Raw genomic sequence first — 27,802 nt, forward strand, 5'->3', positions numbered from 1 at the left:
CTGATTTATTGTAAATAATGATGTTTTGCTCCTGATTGTTTTGAGACAATCAAATAATGGATATTAAAGCTATTGCGGGATTTGTTTTGTATCATGAATCATGATACACAATTTTTGTTGTCCAAATGAACACTTCAATGCAATTGTTAAATCAGATTTCTGCCAGAATGAAATACTTACAATGGCAGCTAAAAATCACAGTTGAATTTAATTTCCAATTATCATGCAGTGCAGTGACCATCAGCTAGACAATATGTCCTGTAATTTTCCAAACAAAGTGACTGTAAGTGATATCAATCAATCGTACATTAGTCTATTAGTATATTATTAGGTCCTTGAACATATGCTATTGTCAATGCTTTTAAACAGAATCTTCATATTAGTTCAGGGAGGATACTGCAGACAGTCCTTATACAATGTCAAAAATCTGTCATCTCACTATGCCAACCACAATCCATTCACACCAAATTTCACTCTATTCAGATGATCAAACCTTGCATTGATTCTTGTTCAATTTTATTTATACAACGCCAATTCACAAGTTATCTCTTTGCACTTTTCCTATAGAGCAGGTCTAGACTGTACTCCAACAATATTATTTACAGTAACCCAACAAATCCCACCATGAGTAAGCACTTGGCGACAGTGGCAAGGAAACACTTCCTTTAAGAGGCAGAAGCCTCACAGACAGACAGACAGAGAATTTTAAAAATAATGGTAGTGGCATATTAATAAAATAATAATAATAGGAATGATAGTGATAGGAATAATAATGATAATAATAGGAATAAGACTAATAATAATTGTAGCAGCGGTCGTCAAGCAAGGGGCCAGCAGGTGGCCCGCAATCATAGATCCAGGCTCTGCAGCTCCGGAGGCAGAAATACCTGCTGAAAGTGGCAGAGAGAGAAGAGAGAGATGAGAAAGCACAAAACTACTGGAGAGAGAAGATGTTGAATTAGTAACACGCATTAATGGGATAAGAATGCATACAGATGGAGAGGAGGAGAGAGGAGCTCATTGCATCATGGGAAGATTGTGCTTATCCCCAAAGGGACTGTAGATTGCATTGTTTCTGATGTGTCACTCCCAATGACATCATCAATAGTAAATTCTTAACAAACACATTTTTTTTCTTATTTTTTATTTTTTTTAGCGGCTACAAAATGGTGTAGAGTTGCCAAAGTCACTGTTTGGAAGCCCATTATTTTTAGGATTTTCTACTTAACACAGTAGTAACTCACAAAACATTGTGAATTACTATTTCAGTAAATGCTATAGTATACTAAATTGACCAGTTAGAGCAACTCTTCTCAGGATTTGAGGGCAACAAACACTTCTGTCTGTATGGTGCATTAGTGTGTGCCACAGGTGCCAGTTGACACAATGTTATGTGAGATGGCTGGTTTGTGTGGCAGTTTAGAATAGTCTCCCCTTTTCCCTTTATTTCGAGAATAAAAAGTAAATGTTCATTTACAATGGTGTCGAAACCTTAAGATCTTTTGAACTGTGCTCATCCTGCAACATTCCTCTACTTCCTCCTGTATCCACAGTGCTTTCTGGATTGATTAATTTTTTCCTCCTTGGAGAACAGAGCAAGATTCATCTGTCTTACACCTCTGCATTTATAGTCACAGCCATTCTCTGTGATGATGGAAGCTTAACACAACATCATCTATATTCCTCCAGTCTTGCTGATGTGTTGTATCAACCTGTAGTTGTACCTGCAGTAATTTTCTGAGAAAATGAGAGGTGCAGGAACACTAATTATTAAAAATGAATTTTGCTGGGGCCTAAGCTGACTCATTATTCACTTCATCTTGGTTATTGCTAGCAGTTTGAATCAACCTTCGTGTGCCAGAATTGGTCCATTTGTCTCTGTCAGTGGTGGGCCCTTGACAGATGTGCCAATATGGCTGCTGAAGTTCTGCGCTGGGGGAGAGGCATCTTAATTCTCCATGATGTATCACACTGGCAGCAACCAATTTAGCAGAATTGAGCTCCAAATCATCTTACTTCCCACTGCTTCTGACAATCTGTTTCCTTTCTCTAGATGAGGTAAATATATTAAGGATGGAAATAAATTAGGCATTCCCGCGCCCTTAGCTAATACTGTATCAGTGACTTTTTGTTGGAGTTGATTGTTTGTATTGTCATATTGGCACGTCCAGAGAACAGTATCCTGGGCCTGTGCCACCAGGATACACAAAACTAAGGCCCAATGCACAGTAACTATGATAAATACAGCCAAATTTTACTAGTTTCCCTGTTTAGGGCAGATTGATGTGTTGGACCGACAGGTTTGTTGTGCATACCTAATTAATTAAATTTCAGGTGTCACATGGCGTTGTGCCTTGTGGCAGCATATTAGGCCTAGTTGGTGGCTAAGGTCCAACATAATGGATGTGGACATGCTTGGTCTGCTGGGATTGCAATATTGAGGAAGTGTGAGATTGCCAGCTCACAGGTTTTCTCTCTAATGGGGTTATGCTGATGAGCTGGAATGAGCTAGCTAGCAGCTCAGCACATTTTTAAACTCATAATCATGATGACTTACTTTGTAATGAGTACATATCCCCCCCAGAGGTGAGGAGTTAACTGTAAGGGACAAGGCCATAATGGTGGTATAATGGCACAATGTTGGAAGATGTGCAATGCTCTTCTTGAATTATAAAACAGTGTTTGATTGACAATCATATGTTCAAATGCTATGAGGTACCTTAGCAAGAAATTGCACTTGGACCTGCAAACCGTTGAGTAGTAACTGTATAGAAACAATTGATTGCATTTAGTACTGCATCACTTCTAGGTCACTGACGTTCCCAGGCTTGTTAGATTGTTTTTTCTGTTCTACTATCTCTAGTTTACTGAATTACACCACTAACTATTGATTCCTGTCTGGATTCTAAATTATAGGGACACTTGCTGTGTAAACATGTAGTCATTGTTGTCCCTGCTTAGCTTGCAGTACACCTGCAACATAGAAGAGTAATGGCTGCTGAGGGGGTGAGCTGAGTTTAGAGAGGGCAATAGCTCAGAGTGGTTTAGGCCTTCTGTTTTTTTCGGCTAATGGTACGTGTGGGGTGGGTGATATGGTTTGAAAAAAAAAAACTTTCAGTAATCAAAATATATGGACTGGATTTTTGTAGTTGCATAAATATTGGGTCTATAATTTGGTTTATCAATCATACTTATTGTTGGTAAGTTAAAAACATTTGACCGTACAATGCCACAATGATATCCGACAACCTGCACCATTATCTTTCTGCAAACCCAAATACATTTATGTTAATTTAGAGTGATCCAGCTTCATATTCTCACAGTAGCAGGCAGAAGGAAGATCACTCAGGCCTGTCATTCTTTGTCTTGTAGAGCCTCATGACTCATTTAAGTGGGAGCTCATATACCTGCAAGGGGTGATAAATAATGTAGATGTATCATGGAATTATTGGGGTAGAAGCTGTTCTTTGAATATTGCACAAAAGGTTTCAACTATCACACATTTTAGAATGCAAACACCCTCACAGCTTTTTTTTCTTTTCATATTTTCTGTTTTTAAAGCTGAAAATGTTACTTTTCATTTAGCGACAGTAGGCAGGATTTATATATGGACCTTTTGATTGGATTGAGCAAAAATAATCCTTGTGTTGGAAAATATTTTGAGTGCGCTAATGTGTCCAGTTTTCTGAAATATAAATAGACCTGTTTCCCTGTTCTTTTCTTTTTTTAAATACATTTTGCCTCAAGCAGCAGAGGGGAAACTTTGAAGCCAGAAGGGAAAGGACCACTTTGTCTGTCATCCACGTGCACATCACTGCCTCTGCTATTTCAGTCATTAGCTGCTTTGGTAACATCACCAAGCTCATATTTTCATTTCATTTAGTTGCTACTTACAGTAAGCTGGACTTGGTGCATCTGTCTGTAGGGGGAAGGTGTAGTAAAGGTGCAACAAAGGGAGTCAGTGGTGGAGAATTTGAATTTGTATTTTTCAGAGAACTATTGTATTTTTATGTCCATACCTAGTGGAGACCTGCCCACAGCAAATTTAATTATGAAATGAATTTAACCTATCTTCCCCACCATTCACCCGTCCTCTGGAATCAATTTTCTGTTCCACTATGTGAGCTCCCTCCCCCTTCTATCCCTTAATTTCCCTCTTCATCTATCTTTCCTAATGCTGGCCGCATCTCAATTCTGAGCAGGGGTTTGCATGTGGATGCTATGGGGGTAGTGAGGAGGGTGAGACAGACTGGATTAAGGCTGGATTTAAAATGGCTGCTTGCTGTGCTTAGCTCAACACTCATCTGGGGATGTGGTCATGTGCTGTCTTGTGATTTGTGGCCTAATTAGCGGTTTTGGGGTACCCAAGGCTTAAAAAACCCTTGCACAGTTTCTCTCTCAGCTGCACTCAGTTTTAATTTCTTCCACTCTCTTCCATCTCTGTGTCTACTGACTGACACATGTACACAAATATGCACACACTCTCCCATTCTCAAGCTGTAAAAATACAAGCAAAAGATGACTGTGAAAGCAGCAGACTTGAGGGTTTAGCTGTGCAGATAGCGGCTTCTCCATACAGCATCATCATCATTTATCATCATCTGCTGGAGTAAATAAATACATGTCTGTTTAGTTCAGGTCAAAGTGCACAGGTGCAAAACGGGAAGATAATTTGGCTGAAGTTGATGTTTACCTCCACCAAGAAGGTTATGTTAAGATGGCCTCTGGCTGTCTGTTTCAGTCTGTTACCAACATATCTCACACTAATGGCTGGATTGACTTGGATTTTGTTATGTTCAGCTGTGATCTCTTTAGAGAGTTCATGCAACAAACAGGACAGCACCTATTAAATGTGGAGACTCTGTGACCTTTCCTATACAATCACCATCATCCACACTGTGACTGTACACAGCTGTTCTACTGTGTTATCTACCCAAGACACTGTTGATTATGAAAGTCATGGTTAACTCGGGAGATTATTAGGACTTTGTTATGGTTTTCACTCTGTTAAGTGGGTTCATGTTTTTGCTTTGCTACACGTCTTGCTGATTTGGATAGCAATCTAAACTTGTGAAAATATTATAGGGTACCGGTTTTACGGTATACCGTGGTATGAAAATCGACTGTTATCATACGTGTACATTTGCTTTTCTATGGTATTGAATTCTACCTTATTAGAGTTATTAAAATTTCAAATTTATATCAAGTTTCATGTCTGTCAGGACATAATATTTTGTGAAATTATAATAAAGCGTCGTTCAACCAAAAAAACTTAATTCCTTTAAGGTTCATTGTAACTGATAACAACAATAATAATAATAATAATTGTGTAGTACCATATACCTTTAAACTGTGATAGTTTCTGAGACTGTTATCGTACCGTGAAAATCTCATACAGTTGCAACCCTACTCACTACTACTACTACGACTACTACTAGTGCAACTAGTAGTGCATCTAGGAAACGTTATAGTAACATTTCACTGTTGGCTCACTGTCATTTAATTGTTATTTTTATATCTTTCCTTTGCCAGTGAATCTCTGTCCTAGTGTGCAAGTGTGTGTTTGTGCACATTTGTGTATTTCTGTTTCAACAAATAGAGAAGTAGAATAGCTCATAAGCCTTGGGAAGATAATTACAATGTCAGGACAGATGGATCTCTGTTTCAGTCCCAGACAGTTTGTGTACATGTGATTTGCAGATATGGTCTCCACATTGTGATGAAAGATGAAAATCTGATACATACTTTTCTCCGCGATTTCATTCCCAATCTGTATCTGATATTGAAAAAAAACGACCAATATCAGAGACAAGTTGTGTCCTCCACACATATAGTAAAGAAGACATACTATATGTATTGTACAGTATATCTTTAACCATCATGTCACACTTGAGAGGAGATAAGCTTTTATATTATGGACAATTTAGGGAGGATTTATTGAGAAATATTTGCTGGTTTTCACAGTATAAAATTGACATTGTAGGACTTAAAATAGCAGCTCTCGCAAAATAACATGTACAAGCAGGTGAAATAAAAAAAAAAATAGATAGCATTTCATCTGAAGGTTCACTGTGTGGGTGGAGATCTTTCACCTCCACCTGCTGACTGTGGCTAATGGTCTGCTTAGTGGTGACCTCATGCTGCGGGGTCATCCTGACGCCATGACAGGCAGGTAAGTAAGAGAGGTTGTGAGACACAGAAGCCTGTCCCCTGGGAGGCAGCTGCCTGCCTGTCTCCTTATGCCTGTCCTGGTTTATCGCTCTGCAGTGACCCACAGTCAACTCATCCTCCTACTGTTGCGTCCCTCAGTCAAGGGGACGATGGCCCTCTGGCAGGCATCTACCACCGCTCCCTCTGCCCTCCCTCTCTGATGGCCAGCTGCTTTATGCGGGAAACTGACACAATTGGTTCTGTAATCTTTAGCATGTTTTTGGCATTTTTAACCATGCTAGCTGCCTGGCTTTAGGCGTGGCAGTGTCTGACAAAACTAATATCATTCCCATCAGCCTCATCTGTACTTTTGGTTTAGTGCTAATTAGAAAATGTAAGCATGATAACATGCTAAACTCTGATGGTGAATATGGTAAACATTATACCTGCTTAACAACAGCATGTTAGTATTGTCATTGTGAGCAAGTTAGCATGCTGATGTTAGCATTTAGCTCAAAGTCACACTGTGCCTAAGTACAGCTACTAGCATGCCTGCATGTCTTGTTTCCCTCTGTAATCTCTAGGTTTAGTAAAGTTTAAACATGCAAGACTTGCTACAATATGCAGCAGTTGAGTTTGTCATTTGGCATGAATATAGTTGAAGAGGGTGGGGAAAGAAGTAACTCATATATGATGTCGCTGTATAAAAAGCACACAACAGAAAAAGTGAGTTTTGGACTGAGAGAAAGATGTAGTGACTAAAATTTGTTTTAACTAATCAGACATCCTAATATCATGAACATGACTGGTGTATGTCACTCTACCATAACCAAATGTGTATTTAAAACTGATACAAGACAAAGCACATCATCTAGACACCCTATTTCTAAATGATTTAGACTGACAAGCCAGCAATATCATCTTTAAAGTTCTGCACTCTCGTTAGTCTGTTGAAAAAGTGGTCGCAGTTCTCTAGTAGTCAGGTGCAAAAGTCCTAGCTTAGTGGAAGTTCCCAGAGCCAAAAAAGACATAATTAAACTAATGGGTGAAGCTGCATAAATGGAACATGAGGGTATGAGAGTTCAGAAAGAGGTGATGGCTTAGAGAGAGATAAGGTGCTCTCTGAAAAGAAGCGTAACAATAGGAGTAGATGGAAAGGGTGATGTGACAAATTGGAGATGGATTCTGTTATATTTTTTGCTGTGGGTGTGTGTGTGTGTGTGTGTGTGTGTGTGTGTGTTGGTGCACAGTCCAAATATGCAGGGCCCTGATTGGTTCACTTTAGAGAAACTGATTATTTGCTGATTCCTCTGAGGACTTACATAAATACATATTGTGCAGATATCCTCACACATTACAGTATCTTGTCTACTTCAGCCTCTGTGCTTCATCTCCATTTTAAGGGTCCTCAGATTTGAATAACAACTGAAATACTCACTAATTATTCCTTAATATAATATTGACTGTGATTTGAATATAATCACTATTTCTATATTAAAATGTCCATCACGCGACCAGCTGCAGGACATTTATGAGTGCTGAGGTTAGCGTCTGTGCTTCCGACAGTTAGCTGATATGAAACAGTTGCCCTTGGACAAAGCAGAGTAATGTAGCGTCACTAATCAGTGTTTCACTTTGCAGCGCTACAGAGGAGATCTGTGTTCTGCTCGACAGAGTGCTCACCTCTCTCTCCTGTTTACAATTAGCAAGAGGTTTCCTTACACTGATGCAGCTTTGGATTGGTGTCAATGAGCACTGATACACAGAGAGGGCAAAACCCAAGAGAAAACATTTATTCTTCCATATTGTGCAGGAAAGCAACTATGAAGTTTGAAGGAAATAAATTTTATTTACTTGCTTTAGTTACTTTAGTTATTTTAGTTACACCCTCTCTCATCAAACTTAGTCATTAGCCAGACAAACATAAGGTTTATAATACTATGCTAAATGAAGTAAAGTAGAGGGAAGTGTGTTCTAAGACAACATCTTCAAAGTGTCAGGGACCATACTCATTTGGCTCGATCTAAATGGAAAAATCTCTGTAGGGGAGAAGATTTGTTAGACAAAGTAAAGTTTTCCCAAGAAGCTGTGTTACTGAAAGGGAAGGTACACATCATGAACAAAGAACATGGGTACAGGTTACAATAACACCTGCTTTTGAAACATTAGGGTTTTATTGGGCTTTTTTTTTCATAACCACATGGATTGTCATGAATTATTCCTTACTTTTGCTGCCCTATTCAAACAGAGTAAAATTTCTTCAGGAATGGGTCAGTTTATTCTGATTGAGGTTATTATGAGAGACATTTTGTTTTGATTGGGCTACTGTTCTGATAATTGGTGGAATAAAAGGAGTAAAGAAATGTTAAAACAAAGGTTCATACCTAAACTTGGACATCCTAAGATTTTATTTGAATTTTACATTAGCAGCTACAGCAATGAGACTGTTTTGAGTTGCATACATCTATTGCATACCCATGGTATTGGATACATTACAGCATCATAACAACGCCATCATGCACATTTAAATTGCATAACTAGATGTTTAAATATACCCTGGAGCTAAAAATGTAATTGCCCCTTCCAGTATAGTGCTCCAGAAGCCATGCAAAATTTAGGCATCTTATTTTTTGGCCCAAATGCAATTACTGGTCACTTTTTCTCTACTACCGTTTGATCATTTAATTACAATGAATCTTTGTGTGCTTTCAGAGATGTTGAGCTTATTTCTGTGGAGGTTATCTTTTGACAGAGCGAATGCACAAATATAATGAACAAATTTGTCTACTTAAAACACTACAGTTTTTATAACAAAGAAAATTGTCTAGCAATCTCAAACACTGATCAGATTTAATCAACAACTAAGGGCCCTGATGCACCAAGTTGGCTTCTAAAGAGCTAGTGCCAACCAAAGCTGACTGATCAGTTTGTGTCACCTCTTGATTAAAGTTTTATTTAACTGTTTACTTAGCTGTTTTACAACACAATGAAACTGAATTTAAATCACAAACTAAATAAACACAAGTGAAGATGAATAATTCTGCACTACTTACTGGAGGATACATAAACTTGAAGAGACTAAACACGTGGGGCACTTAAAGCCTAACCCATTCTTGTGTTATCAAAAAGGGCTATAGATTAAAACTGCCCATTATCATGCAGAAAATGATATTATCATTATTGTCATGCTCCATTCTGAACTGGATCTTCGTAGACTGACAATGCGGTCTTACTGGTTTTTATGTAGGAAAATGAGATGAGAAAATCTGAAATAGGAAACTATATATATAGTCAGGGGTGAGATGTATGAGCTGTCTGTTCATTATAACTCCCTGCTGAATCAAATTTACTAGATCAATTTTGCAAATGATAACAATTCAATTTTATTTATATAGCGCCAATTCATAACAGAAGTTATCTCATTGCACTTCCTATAGAGCAGGTCTAGACCGTACTCTTTATAATATTATTTACAGAGACCCAACAAATCTCACCATGAGCAAGCATTTGGTGACAGTGGGGGAGGCACAATGCAAATACCACCTAGAATGTTTTTTAAAATAGTATTATTAATAAATTAATAATTGGAATAACAGTGGACCACAGTAAACTGGTGAGGTTCACTGGTTGGTTCCAAAGCCGGACTGAAGCCAACAGTGGTGTAAGACCAGTTTATCATAGAGAACACATTTAATCAATAGCTAGGAGATGAAAATGCATAGGTATCTGCCACAATTATAGTTTTGAAAAATACATTTTTCCTTTTGATACTCTCTCACTCCCTTAGTATCACTATTGTTTTTCTCTCCAATGTCATTTAAAGCCAGGTGTGCAGAATATGGGGGTTCAGGGAGAACATATCCCATGCTTTTAGGCTTTTTGTTTCCTTAACTTTTACCTGGTGTTCGTTTTTTTTTTTGTTTGTTTTTTTTTTAAGAGTGAGTTATACACTGCTAAGCAGAGATATCACATAGCAGTGTTTTTAGCTTTACAAACCATATGAGGTTAAAAGTGTAGTTAACTAAATAAACATGTTTACACAGAGCTGTTAACTCTCACACATTGAGCAATGAGACTCACGCAGTGGACTCTAATCACTCAAGTCACACCCGCTTCTCTTTGCTTTGAAAACTTTATCGGAGTTAAGATAATTATTTTGTGGACATAAGTGCAGAAAGATACTACAGTCTACAGCTGTTTGATCTGACAGAGCGAGCTGTCCACCTGTTGCTTCTTCTCCAATCACCTGCCTTGCCTGTCGCAGAACAGCAGCTGTGCTATGAGGCAGAACTGACAAACGGGGGCACGCAGAGAGTGATTGCCCACAAACTGCACCAATCTCGTCTTTCTCCAGCAGGATACATAAGCTAGTTGTGTAACACCCATCGTATTTAAGAATAGAGGTGTGCAACTCAAAATCTAAGTCTAACAGGGCCTGTGGGTATTGACTTATTCTGGCTGTGTGTGGGCCTGTTTCAATACATACTAAGGGGCTCAAGTCAGGTTTGGGCATCAAATATAAATGTCAGTTTTCCAATGATGCATTGTTAGAATATATACTGATGATTTGGTCATTGTCTTGCTCCATCTTAAGGTAACAAGGTTTTGCAGAAACTTTAAGTACAGTAACTACTTGTGTAATGCACATTAATCAGAATAAATGTAATATTGTTAGAATTCTGTCAAATTTATTTGCTGACCATCCAGTGATCCCAGATAACATATGTAAGCATGTTGGCCCCTTGCCATATTGAAGGGGAAACTGTTAAAGTTTTTGAATTGTAGGGGAAGCTCTTCCTCATGGGACAGAATGTATTTCTGTCCCTCTCTTTCTTTACACAAGGTCCTGGAGATTATTTTTACAGACTAGGGGATGTTGTACTTATGCAGCGGCCAACACCCAAGAACAGGAAGCCACAGTTTCTATGAAAGTCCACGAGATGGAAGCAGATAGCGCCAAGGGAAAACAATATTTTGGCTGGAGCTCATTCTGGTGGCCAATTAGACCCCAATGCCTGTATGATTTACCACTTCCTCTACCTGCTTTTATGTGTTTGGGGCTGCTGTGTAGAACACAATGACCTCTGATTAAAGATTGAGCTCAGGCTCTGAGACGGCTGTGGCGCCTTTCTTATCAGATGCCTACTTCTCAGAACTCAGCACGGACACCTGCAATCAATGGTTGTATGGTCTGCCACACTGACATACTCAGAGACAGTGACATATTTAGACTTTATTTTAAATATTGTCAGTTTTGTAAAAAAGCAATTCATTATGATACCAATGATTCTGGTACTAATTTTACTGTTGAATGCACAATTTTCCCAAAGGTCTTTATATAGGTGACCAATCAACTACTCAATATTTTATCGGTTTGCAATGATTGATGCATAAATGTTATTGCTGATTTGTAAAGGGCAGTCAACGCATTAAATTCAAATTCAAATTACATGAATAATCAACTTGGAAACATACAGTATATTTAAGGATTTGAAGACAGTTGCTAAATGTTAAGGGCCTTTTGTCTTTTAAAGCATGTACTGAGACACATTGTATATGTGGAGAGACGGATGGATTGTTTGTCTTTTCCTCCACCCTCTTCTGTAGACATGGGCTGGAAGTGAAGCCTGGATCTTGAATGGCCGGGTGGAGTGAGGGGTATGAGGTCACACTGTTAATTGCATAATGAAACATGTCTGGGTGAAGATAACGCCTCAAAGAAACTGTTATGTAACCTAAAATCAGAACTGACTTAAATTTGATTCACATTAACTGTGCAGTCAGAAAGTAGTAGGTCAGTGATATGTTTTTCACTGTTTTTGCCGTGTTTCAAACCCAGCACATTGGATTTGAAACAGTAACTATCAGCTTTAAGTGCTGATTTTTCCGCTTTAAGGATGTTTCAGTCCAGGTTGGGTGAGCAGTGTAGGGTTTTGTAGCCCTTTATGTAAATAATCCACCAATATAAAGACAGTGTAGTAGAACAATGGTCCCAAATGAACAGACCCACAATCAGTTTTTTTTTATTGGCAAACAGTATGTGTACTCTTGACTGGCCAAGTCATTTGACCTCAGTCCAAATGAGCACTTACTGATGACCAGACTGAAGGCAAAAAGCCACTGAAACAAGTAAGAAGTGAAGATGGCTGTTGTACAGGTCTGACAGAGCAACCAAATGTTAAATTATGCAATATCTAAGTTAATTTTTTCATATGTCCAATTACTTTCTGTCCCCTTAGATGCAGGGGATTCTGTTTAAAAAAAAAAAAAAAAAAAAAAAAAAAAAAAAGCCTACAATTCATTCAACATTTCATCTGATGTGATTATAACACCATCAAATTAAAACTGACACACCTTATAGTTGTTTTTAATTGTTTCATTTCAAGTGCATTGGGCTGGAGTACAGAATATGTTTACTAAGTAAATGTAACTTATTACTACTTTCTTTGGATGGAACTGTGCTAATGCTAATAAAGATGATGCTTGGATTGAATTATGAAGAGTGTTGCTCAATGGTGGTCTTTTCAAATAGTGAATTATTTACTATGCCAGCAAGTTCTCCACTTTTTCTCAGGTGTCTACCATATTTGAAGGCCCGTTACAGGCGTGCTTCCATTTTGTTTTCTCCTTCTGTAAACTCCTGTAATTTCCCCAACCCTCAAAGGAACCAAATTAAATCAACTTCTTTTTTTGTTTGACAGACGGGCAAAGTCTCCAGATTAGATTGTTTAACTTGAGTCACACACCCCACTATCTCTTTTCACTGCAAACCGGCAACCCAAAAGCTGCTCACTTCAAGGTAAAAGAGAGATCCCAGTGTCTGGTGGTGGTTGTGTGCCCGCTGGTGCCTGTCAGTGTCAGTTTGTCTAACAGATCAGACGAAGATAATAGTACTCTACAAGAAAGCAGAGTACAAAGTACCTATCCAGCTGGGTTGTAAATAAACCTAACTTTTTGTCATCTATTATTCTCTTGTAGTAATGATCATGTTGTCATAAGACTACAGCATTTAAAAGGGTTCAGCATTCAAACTTAACAAACAGATTGGCTTGACTTGTGAATGGGCTTTCACTGAGCCTCTTCCCACCATAACTCCATGTTATGGCCTCATCACATTCTAGGTTGTGATTATTAACTTCTCTAGAAATAAGACATTTAACCTCCACGTCTGTCTTTAGAAGGTTTGGCTTCAGTCCTGCTAATTGGTCATTGTTGTGAAATGCTTGAGAGAAACTGCTAGAAGAAAAAAAGATTTCTCTTGACACTGTTTTGCTTTATTAGCTCTATTGAGGTGACCGCTCTGTCTGATCCTTTTTGGTTGAGTCATGGGAGCTTGTACCAATTTCCGAAAAGCAGACTGTTTTGTAGAGAGCAAAGCTTTTGAGAAAAGTTGAGTTCAATCCGAAGCACTCTGTGTCTAAAGTAGTGGCAGGAAGCGTGTTTGTGCTTGAAGATTGTTACTGTACAAGAAATTAATTTGGCCTACAACCTCCATGGCAGGCAGACAGCAGCACAGCACAGCTTTCGTTTGAGTCTGCTAGAGGCACAGTGGTGGCTTGAGCTAGAGTTGTAGAGATGATAGATGAATGCAGATCTTCCAGACTAATAAAGCAGATTAATATCTACCACTTCGGACCACCCCAGGAAGCAGTCTGAGGCCCAGAAATCTGGCTCATAAATTAAAACTGAAAGGACAGAATCACTTAACAAAACTTGTGTGTCTTATCATATCAGTCATCACCAAAATCCAAAGGAACTGGCTCCCTGTTATATAAAAACCAATTTGAACTTATGTAACATGGGTCAGTAAGTGACCCGCAACATCAGCGAAAGGGAGTGCAACTTCAAAATGACTCTTGTGGAGTTTCATTTTGATGGTTGAGATAGCAGAGGATTATTGACGATCCATTGGATCTGATGATTCATCGGATCTTGTCTGCTTTTTCTGTCACTTTGGCTTTGGCAATACACATAGGGTGAAAGTAGTTATCTTATCTGAACCTCCTGCCAGCTATCTCCCAGAACAGCCAGACCTTTAATCACCTGTCATAGTTGGTGACTGTAGTAACTCCAAGGAAGCTGATACTGTAGTGGTTCTGGATAGAATGATGGAACGTTATAATTATGGGGCTAGTCATGTTTATCAAATGTTATAGTGTTGCGAAAGGTCTACAAAAGAGGGTGGTTGAGGATAAGATCTTTAAAGGAATTGCTCATAAATAAATGAATGTGGCCTATAATGTACAGATGGGTGACAAATTAAAGGAAAAAACAACATTAAGTGTTTTAGTAATAGGGCTGGACCCAAATATTTGACTATTCTGATATTCGTTGGTTAGATATACGATTTTTAATTTGGGATATGCATATTTATTTATCTTTCTGTTTCTCTCTCGCTGTATCATACAGGGACAGACACATACAGGCCGCAAATCGCGATTCCGTTTTTACAACAGCAGGTGAGCCGCGTGTGGAGGAGGCTTGTTGTTAATGACGTATCTTATCGAAATGATCAAAACAAACTGTGGAACTAAAGGGATCAAACACTTTTTTCTGTGGAAGCATCTGCAGTTGTTTCTCCTCTCATTTATTCAGTTTTTTCCTTTCATTTGTCACCTGTCTATAATATATAATAAAAAATATAATTTACTATATAATAATATAGAATAAATTATATAATTTTTCAAAATGTTTTTTTCAATTTTTGAATGAATTCTTCAGTTATCAGTAAAGCTATACAATGTGATCATTTTCAGTGGGGAAAAAAATGGGGGAAGTGCACTTAGTTAAATGACTTTGTTCTGTGGATAAGAACATCTTAATAGCTCAATTTGATATCTGGTACCATTTTTAATCAATAACCAACTTGCATACAGATTCTGCTACTTGATGAATAACGTGTGGTCCAGATGTGGAAGCAGCTAATGCCGTTCTCTCCCACAGCTTTTTTACCCCCCCCCCCCCGATTCAAAGATTTATGTGCTATAGGAAAACAATTACTCCTTGGGCATACAGTAGCAACACACATAATGCTGTTCAAGTTTTTTTTTGTTACAATACTACTATTATTGTATTCTTGTTTTTCAGATACTGGTGAATTTAAATATGCACAACAATTTTCATTAAATCATTTTTTTCATAATCAATATTGTGTCCAGTGCTTACAATACATTAATAAATTACATTATTCATATTGAACTTCCAGAAAATCTACTGTAACTGTAAATGTACCTTGAAAAAAACAACCAAAACTAAACTCAAATTTAACCTATAATTGAAAATGTATTAAAAAAATGACGTTTAGATGGACTAGAGGGTGAAATGTATCTATTGTCTATTTATACTACTATTTATTTCTTGTCAGACTTGTCATTGCTAATCCTGTCCTGTCCCTTTTACTCCTTATCCCCTGATTAATAATTTGCAACTAATGATTATTTTCATTATCGATGAATCTGCTGATTATTTTCTTGCTAATCGTTTAGTCTATAAAACATCAGAACAGATGAAAAATGCCCAATAAATTATCCTAGCGACATCAACAAATGTCTTTTGTCCAACCTCCAAAACGCACATTTTTTTATTTTACTATAATGTACTTCTCACATTTGAGAACTTGAAACAAACCTCCAATGTTTGGTATTTTTGCTTGAAAAATTCCCACACTGACTATTGCAAAGCTTCTAGCTAAAGAACCATGTTTGTTCTTAATAGACAACACAGTGATAATGATAAGGCCTTTGCATGCTAATTATCCTCTGAGGAAAGTTAAATGAATTGTTTTAATAACATTTAATTGTAAGCTATCTTCAGGATACATGGCGGTCCTACTTGTTGGACAGCCATGTATCCTGTATCCTTGTTAGACTTGTTGCTGAATTTTCTACTCCCATTCTCAGCTGACCAAATGTTGTTTTTACAAACTTTCTCAGACTTAATTCTCATTGTTGTGCCAGTGTCTCAACAATAAAGTGAAGGAATCATACAAAGAGATTATTTTTGGTGTGCTTACTTGTCTCTACCTCTTTGTTCATGACAGAACTGACAAGGTCAAATAAATGCACCTTTAATTTGGTGAAGTGTAACTGAAGACTCACTCAAGCATCCCCCTCTATGTCTCCCATAGTGACCCCAGATACCTTTTTTACAGTCTTGCAAACTCCACTGATATACTGAATGCAGTGTTCCTTTAGATCTCCTCTGAGTGGATGTTAGACAATGTTGAGAAAAAAGCTTTCAAAAGCGCTGAAGCAGACTCTGCAATTATTTTCTCATTTTATAATTCCAGGGTAAAAATTATTCACTGTTCTTCATCGCACATTCCCTCACTTGTCTTTGAAGCCAACTGACGCCCACTGAGGGCATTATGGTTTTTACCTTCATGGTTCACTGATAATTGAGTCGTCTTATGCAGACTGGCCAGTAATAGAAGATCTGACAAGAAACTCCTTTGAAAGTATAGTTCCCTATGAATACAAATCAGGAGATAAAAGGCTAATTGTTGCTCAGAGTTACAATTTGTATTAATAAAAATATATTTCACTTGTTGAACAGTGCAGTAATGACTGCAAAAAAGAAAACCTGTCCTTGGTTGAACTGTTGTTTAGTCACATTTCACTCTGGTATAACATTTTGTAGTTTTGGCAGCATGACCTCATTTAGACTCGGGAACAGTCAGTCACCAAAATTGGCTGCCCCAATTTTGCCAGGATGATTTTCCTCACTTTGATTGTAGTTGCATGCAGTCTCTTATTGTTGTACATCTTAAAAGGAAAGCCAGAATCCCACATGGCATGGAAAATAAAAATGTTAGACTGAGCCCCACTCTAGGTATTAGTGAATCCAAGAAATTATGAAACTATGAGCTAGTGACTGAATTTTTAAACCATATCCATCCTCGGTTGCTTGTTATACCTGGTGCCGTTGGGAGTCTGTATCTTTATTGTTAAACACTCACAATTGGCATCATTCAGTAGACTGAGTCTGTTCTCTTCTTCTCACAGTTGATTCAGCTCTGCTCTGAGATCTCTCCCTTTTCCTTCATCGCATCCCAGCCATTAGGTCACAGAGCTGCCAGGAAGCATGTAAAGAGATCTGTAGGACACAGAGACAGTGGAACGAAGTGATGCTGGAGGAATGGACGAAGCCTGTCGTTTTGTTTGATGCAAAAAAAGCTCTGGTATTGCAGTTTACAGTAGATAGGACTGAAAAATGCTTGTGTTGTGACAAAGTAATACCATGGAATTGCCATGTGTCAGAGCTCATTCTGAATGTAGAAGCCATTAATGCTTTCCTCATATACAGCAAAGGCTCCAAACAATGTGCAAAATCCATATTAAATTAGTCTATACTGCTGTGAATAGTTCTAAGAATATGTATCTGGAGTATCTCACAAATTTAAAAGGTTGAAAGGTATGTTTGAAGCACAATGCTTATGAATTTCATGCTTATCTGAGAAAAATGGACAAAGAAATGCTGTGCTAGCAGCATTACTCTATGGATGGCAATTTCTGTCTGTTGAATTTCTGTTGGCTTGCTGGTTCACCATTTTGGTCCAAACTGAAATATCATAACAACTATTGGATGGATTGCCATGACATTTGGTTCAGACATCCATAGTCCCCTCAGGATGACTTGTAATCGCATTGGTGAGCATGTTGGTTAGCATTTAGCTCAAAGCACCTCCTAAATATCTCTTTGTCAACTTTAGGGTTAGTAAAGTTTAAACATGCAGGACTGTTTCATGTGATGTCCATTCAAATCCAATGTTAAATAGGGTCAACATGCTTATAACACACATGACTTCTTACTGCACTATTGTGGTTGGGGAATTGGTCAGTGTCAGTCAAATTGAGATTAAATAAAAAGAGAAAAAAATATATTTTGCAGCATCAAATCTTCCATGTGTGCCAAACATTCTGTTGATGTAGAGGATTCTTGTCTTGACAAAAGAGATTTCAGACAAATTCAAAGGTAAAATTTCAGATTTATCTCAGTTGTGGTTACCTTTTTAAAGGAAAACTATGGTTTATTACTGTACAACTGGTTTTGTTTCGATAACTCTGGCCATCAGTTACGACAACATAGTCAACAAATTAATTGCTGTGAAATCGCAAAAAATAGTTCCAACAGGGAACTAAGACACTAAGGGTCTGATGATGAGGTTGTAAACAACAGTTTAACCAGATTAGCTAACATTTAGCAAGAGAGTTTCCCCTCGGGGATCAATAAAGTATTTCTGATTCTGATTTAATTTGGAGGTGAAAACAAAATTGAGCGCACCAGCGTCGTTTCAGACAGTTTGGGTAATAATTTTACTGGTCGCCTTTGTTTTCTCTTACAAATAAATTTGACTATTTATTTTCAACCTGTGTGACCATCTGACCACTTCTATTTGTTGCCCTATTGGACCCAATTTAGTGATGTTGCTGTGATCTCAGCCATTTTTCTTTAGTCTATGATTTTAAAAATGTCAGAGACCATCTGACAGTGTTACTGGCTGATAGAAGAAAAAAGATCTGTCATTAGCTGGTCATTGGTTGAATGATTACAGACTTAGTTGACTATTCAGACCTGTGCACACATTGTACAAGCCCTGAGCTCATGATGTTGTCTAACCTGGACATTTGATACTCCCCAGTGCTACAATGCCTGTGCCTCCACCATCTGGACTGTTATCAGCATATTGAAACCGACAGCAGGAATGTTGTTCAAAATGTTATCCGATGCTCCTGCAATCACTGAAGGGATTCTGTAGCATACACAAGGCTTAGGTCTCATGTACCACTGCTCTATCTAGACAATGGCATGATCCTTCTCAGTGCCACTGACACTGTGCCTTACTCTATATCTGCTGGACATGTTTTGTTGTCAGTGCTACTCATACATATGGACTGATCAGCGTAGATTTTTGCAAGTGTAAGAGTGCCAATTCTGGGAGGGCTGCCAGGCGGCATACAGCATGGATGCTTTCTCTCAGAAGGACAAAACGGAAATGACAAGGTAATCGCTGTTCTGTCAGCATTGCCATGGTAGCACAGGCACGGCTGTTTATCCCAAGGTTAATGGGATGACGCCTGGAACTGAAAGTGCCAGACTGAGAGAAACATGTGCCTGTTTTACTTAAAACAAGTAGATGGCAGAGAAAGTTGTCACATCACACAGATGTGAGCCCAGAGCAGGTCGGATTAACAAACAGTGTGGACATTATAAACATCACTCCTCTTACTTCTAGCATAGATCATACATACTAAATGGAGGCATTATTGAATTTCTCAAAATGTGATGTTTTTTCATTGAACCCGTGCTGCCACTGATCAACACCTTAAAGGGTGCAGAATGGTATTGAAACTGATAAAAGCAGGCTATGAGAACGATGAATTGTGTAAAAGCAGGGGGTGAATGTAGGCTTATAGACATTTTAGCATCAAACCTGCTAGAATCCATGTTGTTGAAGACATTTCCATTGTGTTTTGTACTCATATGATTGAACTGATATAGCTGTGTGATTGTTGTGCTGCTGACACATTTACTGAATTGCTTTGAAGTCACCTGACTCCTATAATATTAACATTAATATGTACAGTAAACAGTTACTGTATATACACACTGCAAATGCAACATTGTGTGAATCCTTCAAGGACACCACACTACACTAATGAACCACGCTTATTATCTTTCTGCTAAAACAGATTATTTCTATCTGGGGTTTTTTATACTTTCCAACCTTCTACATCAGGATTGTGACAAACATTCAGATGTGATTTGTTATTTATAACTGAGTAAATGTTTTATTTTATGCTAACACTCTATGCTAACATACTATACTATACAATCACACAGCTGGGCATCAGGTGTCTTGCTTATTGTTAGAGTTATGGTTTAGGTGGAATTAGAAAGGTTTTTTATTTTTGCAACCTACAACTGGTCTCGAAATTCAAACAAGCATATTTGAAATCATGACTACAGGTAGCCACTGTACTAGCCTGATAATCAGAGTGAATTGCCATTTTGTTTCACTTCATTCACTCGCTGAACAAATCAGAGATGTGAGCATTGATTCAGAGATTGTGAACCAGGCTAGGTAACTGCTATGGAGTACCTGAGTTTCCCCTGCAACAATGGTTGCAGATAAGTTCTGCTGAATATTGTTATATTCCTGGAAGGTGAGCTGTAACATTAGTGTAACTCATTTTTGTTCATCACATCACTTTTCAAATGTGTTTTAGATAAATCAAGCTACAACATCTTTAAACATGTACTTGTTTTTAATTTGTTCACCTCAGCCTTATAAAGTGGCAAGGCTACAGTGGGGAAAGGACCAACCACTAGGATTATAGTCATTCTGATGGATGGCAATGAGACACATTAATCGACTGCTGGCAACCCTCACTTATCTGATTTTAGCGCTGCTCCTCCCTTTCTGTTCTTGAAAGGCAGAATTATCTCTCCAGCAGTTAATGGGATGTAATGTGTGTTTTAATGTAAAATTAGCACTTTTCTCAAGTTACACTTTGAATAAAAGTGGCCTGTGAAACATTTTAGTGGGTTCAGTACACTTTGCCTACATTTGCTTGTATTTTTTGATGATATTTATTTATATCTTAGCTCTATGTTTGCATAAGCCAACCAACAGTAAATCTAGGCCTGTTTCTTTTCTAACTTCCTTTAATTTTCTGAGTCAACAATTTGTTGTTGTGAGATATGTCAGTCATGTTTTGTGAGGCCCTATATATCTCAGTAACATCTGAGAAGGTTTTTGTAGTTTGCCACAATTCACAAAAGAGGGGAAAGAAGAAAAGCCAGACAATGGGTGTTGAAATTGCCCACTGGAGAACCAGAATAGTTTTCAGTGTTTTTTAATGTTGGTAGCCCACATAGCACACTTTGTCAGTTAGGGGAATGTTCAAAGCAACTGGAGGCATTGCACTTCAGACAGCTCTGCCAAAGAGAATATATATTTTCTGCAAACACAAATGGGATGGGAGTAAGTCATAACCAATTGTACAAATGCCTCAAGTGTGTACTACTTTATCAACATTATTTCCCAAAACTGTATAAATATACAGCTAACCCTACACAGTTTCAGTTCGAGCTCCAGTGTTTGTCCTAGAAACATTCAGAGACACTGTGTCTGTATACAAGTGAACTAATGTAGCTTGTCTCACAAGCGCCATCAGGTTGGTTAATACATATTATATCCTGACCGATACAGGATTTGGGAGGCCAATACTGATATTGATATTTGGGAGATTAAAAAATCAGATAACGATATATTGACCAATAGTAATACTAGATTCCTTAGATTCTTTTCTTTTTTTTCAAACAAGTTGAAAAATCAACTTGTCAGTGCTCTCTGGTGGACAAACCATGTAATGGTGACAATGTTTCTAAATGACCTTAAACCTACTTTAGCATTTCTGTCCTGCAATTTCTTGTTACTTAGTTATTTAGTTCTTTATTTGTGCATATAATAAAATTTAACAAAAAAGAAAAAGTATACAATAACATAAGAAAATGCACAGGTGGGACAAAAAAAAAAACCCTGAGGGCTTGTAGAATGAACCCACCTGACGTTGAAATTAAAGAAAGCTGTATATGCTTGCCACACATTTACAAACAGACTTATACAGATAAATACTTTTAAAATATCTAAAAGAAAAAAGAGACTACAATTTCCAAACAAGAAATACTAGAGATAAAAAGCCCAATATATTCACCCAGCCGGTTTATTGGTCTATGCCTCCAGACTTAGGCTGGACATTTATTTCACTGCAAGTCCTTTGACCAATAAAACAGTATACCATACTCAGTTAAGTTATGGCAAAAAATGAGCCAAACAGGTCAATTTTGTTGTGACTTTAAGCTAAGTGGCAAAGAATTGTGAGTTAGTATTGAATTTTTCACATTAAAGAGAAACAGAGCAACATGGGAATCCCACTGCAGTCATCTTTCTGACCCACTGGTTTGGGATTTAGTCCTGGTTTGGTCTGTCAACTCATAAGGATAATATATACGTCTCTTTAGCTTGCTAGATGTCTTTGACTTTTTTTCTTCATCTCTCCCATATTGATTGAGTTGTTGCTTCTCAGTGAGATTGGCTTTAGTTGCAAGGCTTTTACATTACAGGGGGCAATTTGCTTCAGTGTTGATATAAAAACATATTGCTTCATAGAGCTTTAACCTTTAATCAAAGTATTGTTTAATGGAGCTAATTGAGTTTAATTGAGCCTCAGACAACCTCCATGTTACCTCCATAGCAATGTTATGGCTAACTTTTCAGCAAGCACAAATGGAATGGAGGATAATAGATTAAAAAAAAAAATTCTACATAAAGGCTTAACAGAAAATTTTGTACACAGACCATAATTGCTCCATTTTATATAAATCCCTGCTGTATATTTATGATTGGCAAGCAGCTTTCTCTTGCCTCATAGTAATAGTATTGCATTCATAATGGGCTCTGTTCCACGGTATGAAATATTGGAGTTGTACTGGTACAGACACATTGATAAGTCTAAAGCCATGACTGACAAATGTAATCCTTCTTGCTAATGCAGTCATCATTAGTTAGAAATGCAGCTCAAATCCATTCCAACATTTACATGCATTGATCCAGACCTCACCAGTCCATAATCTTACAGGTGGTGTTCAGAAGACACTTGATCTTAATTTAAGTCACTGAACAAATCTGAGACATTTCCAAAGGCTTAACAGTGTTAAGTGCACTATTTTCCTAACCTAGTGACATATTCATTAGAGAGATGAATGGAATTATTCCTGTTTATGTGTCGTCACACCCCATTGCGCATGTTCATGGTTGTTCTCTGGTTCATGTGGTAAAATGCTGGATATTTCAAATTAATCCTGAATCGCATCATCTTTTCGAGGGACTCAAGCACAGTGTCTTTGGCTGCAAAGTGTTTATACATAGCAAGACAGAAAGCCACCCTTGATCCAGGGTGTTTTGGTAAAGAAGAGTTCTCATATCTTTTTCATAAGCCAGTAGCAAGGTTGCCCCATATCTGTAGGGAATGGGATCATGAATATTGTGTTAACCCAGAAAAGGTAACATCCATGCATGCTTCCTTGTTCCCCTGATCCCTCAGCTTTTGTTGTTGCATTGGCCCATTGTACCCGCGACGAGATCAAGGAGACCCCTGTCGGTTGTGGATTATTTCTTTGTAGAAGCGCCACTGTAGGGGATAGAGGATTAAAAGAGCAGAGAGTGGAGTGGGATTCTACAGGAAGTTCGTTTGCAGCACACACTGCACATGAATTGTTAAAGTGTTTTCTATTGAATAGCCTATTTGATGTAATGTTTTTTTGTTTTTTAAACATATCTGAGGCATGAAACCACATTAACTCTGTAACATTGTAGGAATATCATATGTGGACAATTAACGCTGGAATTGCCTGTAGCCAGATGATGATTTTTCATTGTGTTTACACGTTTATTCCCAGCTGTTTCGGGGGGGGGCACTGCAGCTGAATGAATATGAAAGAATCATTGTCCTCTTTTTCTCAATTTCCGTTAAGGGCATATTGAAACCTGGCTGCTGCCGTAGCAGTAATATTTTCAGTGTTTCTAATTTTGTGTCTGTGTTATATCCAGAATCCTTAGACAAAGGGGATTTCTGGGGACTAGTCAACATTTTTCATAAGCTGTTGTTTCTTCTATTTCTGCAGGAAGCCATGGACCTCGAAGCTGGGCAGCCTCATACCCAGAATGTGCTGCAAAGAACCAATCACCTGTGGACATTGCAGATGAAGAAGCTTTGGTTTCAGAGGAATACCAGGAGCTGGTGCTTGACAAGTTCAACACTGAGTCCTCCAACCAGACCACCATGAAAAACACTGGAAAGACAGGTCTGCATCAAAGCATTTGTTATGGACTAGTTTAGTCCCTAAATCACATTAAACACACTAACATAATGATACCAAAATACAAAATTCAAATTTAAAAAGTTTTTGTCAGAAAAACTTAACTTATCCATTTTATACATTTTACTTCTGGTTGTATTAGGCCATTGCAGGCAGTGTTGCAAATTATTCAGCAGGAAAGTCTTTTACCATTCCACAATATCTACTGACAATGTGGTATAAAAATATATATATGTGATAAAAGATCCATATCACCCACTCCTAGGTTGAGTATTGAATTTAGAAAGATATTAAAATGTGAATCTTTAATTCAAACTAAATGTATATGTAGTACTTCCCACATAGAAATTTCAAACAAACTTGACAGATATGAAGTACTTCCAATGGCAAATTTCACAACCAAGCTCTAATGTTTGAGTGAAGCACATAACAATCACACATAATAGTATCATAGTCTCATGAATCACTAATCATGATTCTTGTAAGTCCATCAGTGGTTGTAATTCCTTTATTATCGCCTTCATTGTACTGCCCCCTGCTCTCCTGTATCTCTCACCATCCTCTTTGTAACAGCCTGCATGACGTGTTTACAGAAACATTTTGGAGGTAACTTGATTAACTGCTACTTCAAACCATTGCCACATTTTCTTTTTCAATCAGCTAATCCGTGGACCATTGGTGTGAAACCCCTGACCTTAATTGATCTTCTCTGCTTTTGGCACCATTTCTCTCGGAGAGTGGTTGCATATTTTGTGTTTGGTCATGAGAGTTGTTAGCCTCCATGACAACCAAGGCCGTCTGGGACAGCTGAGCAATGCTGCGGGCTGCTTATTTACAAAGATGGAAATAACATGGCTGGTTGTAATTTTGAGCACAAACAGTACAGAGGGAATTTTAGATTGCTAAGCACTGTGAAAATCAGGAAAATGGAACAATATTACCACAAAATATTATTATGCAAACAGTATTTAGAAGAGGCCAACTTAATATTTAGCCAATTCACCTCACTGTATTGTTAAATTAATATTGTTTTTTGGTTTTGGTCCCTTTTTTTGGTTTATTAAACTATAGATTGACATTACTTCTACCCTTTTGGAATTACCATGACATGACAAGTAGACTTTATTGCTCATTGAAACATTACATTTTTGATTGAATAGTAAATTAAATATTACATTACCAAGATGAAATGTACTTCAGAATATAAAATGTGTTTTTAAAATTTTAACATTTAAAGATAATAAATATCTGGACAATTCAATGATGGATGGATGGATCAATCATATTACGGCTTGCAAGCTCTCTGGTGCATTAATTGCTAAGTTGATGCTCATTACCACCAAAGCCTAAAAACCAAAATCGAGATTAAAGTAAAGTTTCCTCAGTATTTTCAGGGCTGCATTTGATTGACTTTATCACTTAAAATATGGATGAATGTGTTCATGGACTACATTTTTTAGGACAGAGTTAGTTATTGATCCTCACGGGAATTCGTCCTTCTTGTTCTTCTGTTTCAAATTTTTGAATATGATATGTTGTTCTTCAAAATAATCTTTGGCCTTCATCGTTGACATGTTTTCCACATAATGACTTGTTGCATTCTTGATATTTTGTGTTTGACAAGTCCACAATCTTTTTCATGCACCCTCCTTGACAATCTTTTGTATTTGAATTCTACGTAAGTCGTTAAAGATGATGTCAAACATGACTGAATGTACTGAATGTATCCAAGCTCATTGTTGTCATTGTGTGGCGGTCACAATGCTGTGGCCCTAAGGAGCCCAGCAGAGGTCTGTTAGTGACACTTTACTCATCTAATACCGCACTGCTCTCAACTATGATCATGGTTTTAAGCATTTTGATTATGTAAATTCAGCCATGCAGTATCTCCTCTCATCTTAGTTGCAATGTTTCACACATCATATACCTCTTTGCCTATTCATATACAGTATATTGTACTAGAACTACTTTTTTCTGGGTTCCTCGGTCATTCGTTTCCATGGACTGCTACAAAAGAGTGATGTAGGGGGATGCTTCTAGTCTCAAATGTTCATTCTCTAAAGGAAACCCTTGTGCACCATATTATGACCATTTTACATGTATATGTGAGTAAAATTTGCCCAGTGCCAGTAAATGTTGCTCATACCAATGCGATATAGCTGGCTTTATCAACACTTCTGAGGTTGATATGGCGGACTTGCTTATTTACACATCCAGCAGTTATGGAGCAACATTAGCATTCATTTGGAGTTGTGTTTTTGACCATCTGATGAATTTAAGTCCAATATTCACTCTTTTAGCTCTGTTTTTGGTCTCCACCATCTCCTGAGGGAAATATCTGGCTCTTTAGCTGCTAAATGCTCCACTATTTTCACCAGCTAGTGAGTGGTGCTAAACAGGTAGTGAACCAAGACAGTAAAGTTGTGGGCCGGACAGATTAACAACGAGCTGAAACTCATTATAAAGCTCCATAAAAATGAAGGGAGCTGCAGATTTAAGTGATAATTCTCTGTAGGTTCATCACTACCAGTGACCCCTTTCACTTTGTCATACATTGTAAAAATATTGATTAAAGCTGCTTTAAAGTACAATATATTTGACATTATTATTGAAGACATATGCCAAATTTAAGCATTTTCCTTAATAATCGTGGTTTGTATTCATTGACATGCATTGCTGTCTCCCGCAATGTTTTTTTTTTTTTATGCTGCCACTAGGGTGCGCTGAAGTCAAAATGTTCAAATCCCGCACAGAGGGGCTTTAACATCCTTCACACTATTTAAAAGTCAATGTTGTAATTAAGAACAGAGTGAATAGATCTTAAAAGTTCATTGAGATTGATTTCACAACATTCCCTTGTGCCTTGATCCGCTTTCCGAGATCAAGCTGATTGGCCGCAATTCAAGCAGCGTTCCTCAACAAAACATCTCTCAGTAAAATTTCAAACAACTCTCAACCAAATTCATGAGGAATCGGAAGGCTCCAGAGACATGTGCATTGATTAAGGATTTACTTTCACACGCACTTCGCTTCTTTCACTGGCTGTGATTCAAGGTCTTTTTGGCTTAGCCTCTAATTCCTGCTCTACTGTTGGAGGGTTCAAACACATCCAGGGCTGCATTTCTAATGAAACTCCCAGGGCCAGCCAGCATCCCCTTTCCTTGACTTTCCTTGTGTTGCAGACAGGATTACACTACTTCAACAACAGCAGTAACAGGGATTTATTACCATCCCTGTAAATATGTACGTGTTTGCAAACGAGTTGCACAAATATGATCATGTAATGGGTAGTTCTTTCCTATGCAGACTGATTTTCACTTTGACATTATGCTTTCAGTCTTGGAAATCTCCTGCATCTAAGACCTTTTCCTTCATACAGTGGGCCATCAGCTTAAGCAGCACTGGCTCGTTAATACTGCTGGCAGAGTCTTTCTTGCCTCACGTCAGGGGCTTAGCTCATCCCTCATCACACAAGGTTCTTCTCTCTTCAGATCTCTTTGTCTCTTCCCTCATTTTCTCTGGATCTCATACTCGTCCTGCTAGTAATCATTGCATGATCGGTTTCACTTACCTTGATTTCATCCATTCTCTCTGCACAGCTTGTTCATCATGTCTCCTGTGTTTACTGACAGCCTGTGTTTGCTTGCTCACATGCTCATCCCCTTGGTTTCTTTGTGATATGATTAAAAGTGGGCTGTCCTTATCCAGAGAGGCTGACTAAATCCCCCTGTAACGGGGGGTAGGGTGGGTCAGCCAACAGAGCACTGGC

At 38.0% G+C, this 27,802-nt stretch overlaps 1 protein-coding gene and 1 long non-coding RNA gene across 3 annotated transcripts in view; one reads left to right on the forward strand and one right to left on the reverse strand.

Moving 5' to 3' along the window:
• ca16b (carbonic anhydrase XVI b) overlaps positions 1 to 27,802 on the forward strand; it is a 99,940-nt gene that overhangs the window by 26,632 nt on the left and 45,506 nt on the right. For both annotated transcript variants that reach the window (XM_044223955.1, XM_044223950.1), the window contains exon 3: positions 23,839 to 24,018. In XM_044223955.1, coding sequence (XP_044079890.1) covers positions 23,839 to 24,018 — 180 coding nt within the window. The remainder of the gene's footprint in view (positions 1 to 23,838; positions 24,019 to 27,802) is intronic.
• LOC122888996 lies at positions 694 to 27,711 on the reverse strand. Its single transcript, XR_006380803.1, has 3 exons — positions 27,605 to 27,711; positions 17,108 to 17,244; positions 694 to 890 (listed from the first exon to the last, which is right to left on the reverse strand). It is a non-coding gene; the product is annotated as an uncharacterized LOC122888996 (long non-coding RNA).

This window comes from Siniperca chuatsi, linkage group LG2 (assembly GCF_020085105.1).
Source record: "Siniperca chuatsi isolate FFG_IHB_CAS linkage group LG2, ASM2008510v1, whole genome shotgun sequence".
Taxonomy (NCBI): domain Eukaryota; kingdom Metazoa; phylum Chordata; class Actinopteri; order Centrarchiformes; family Sinipercidae; genus Siniperca; species Siniperca chuatsi.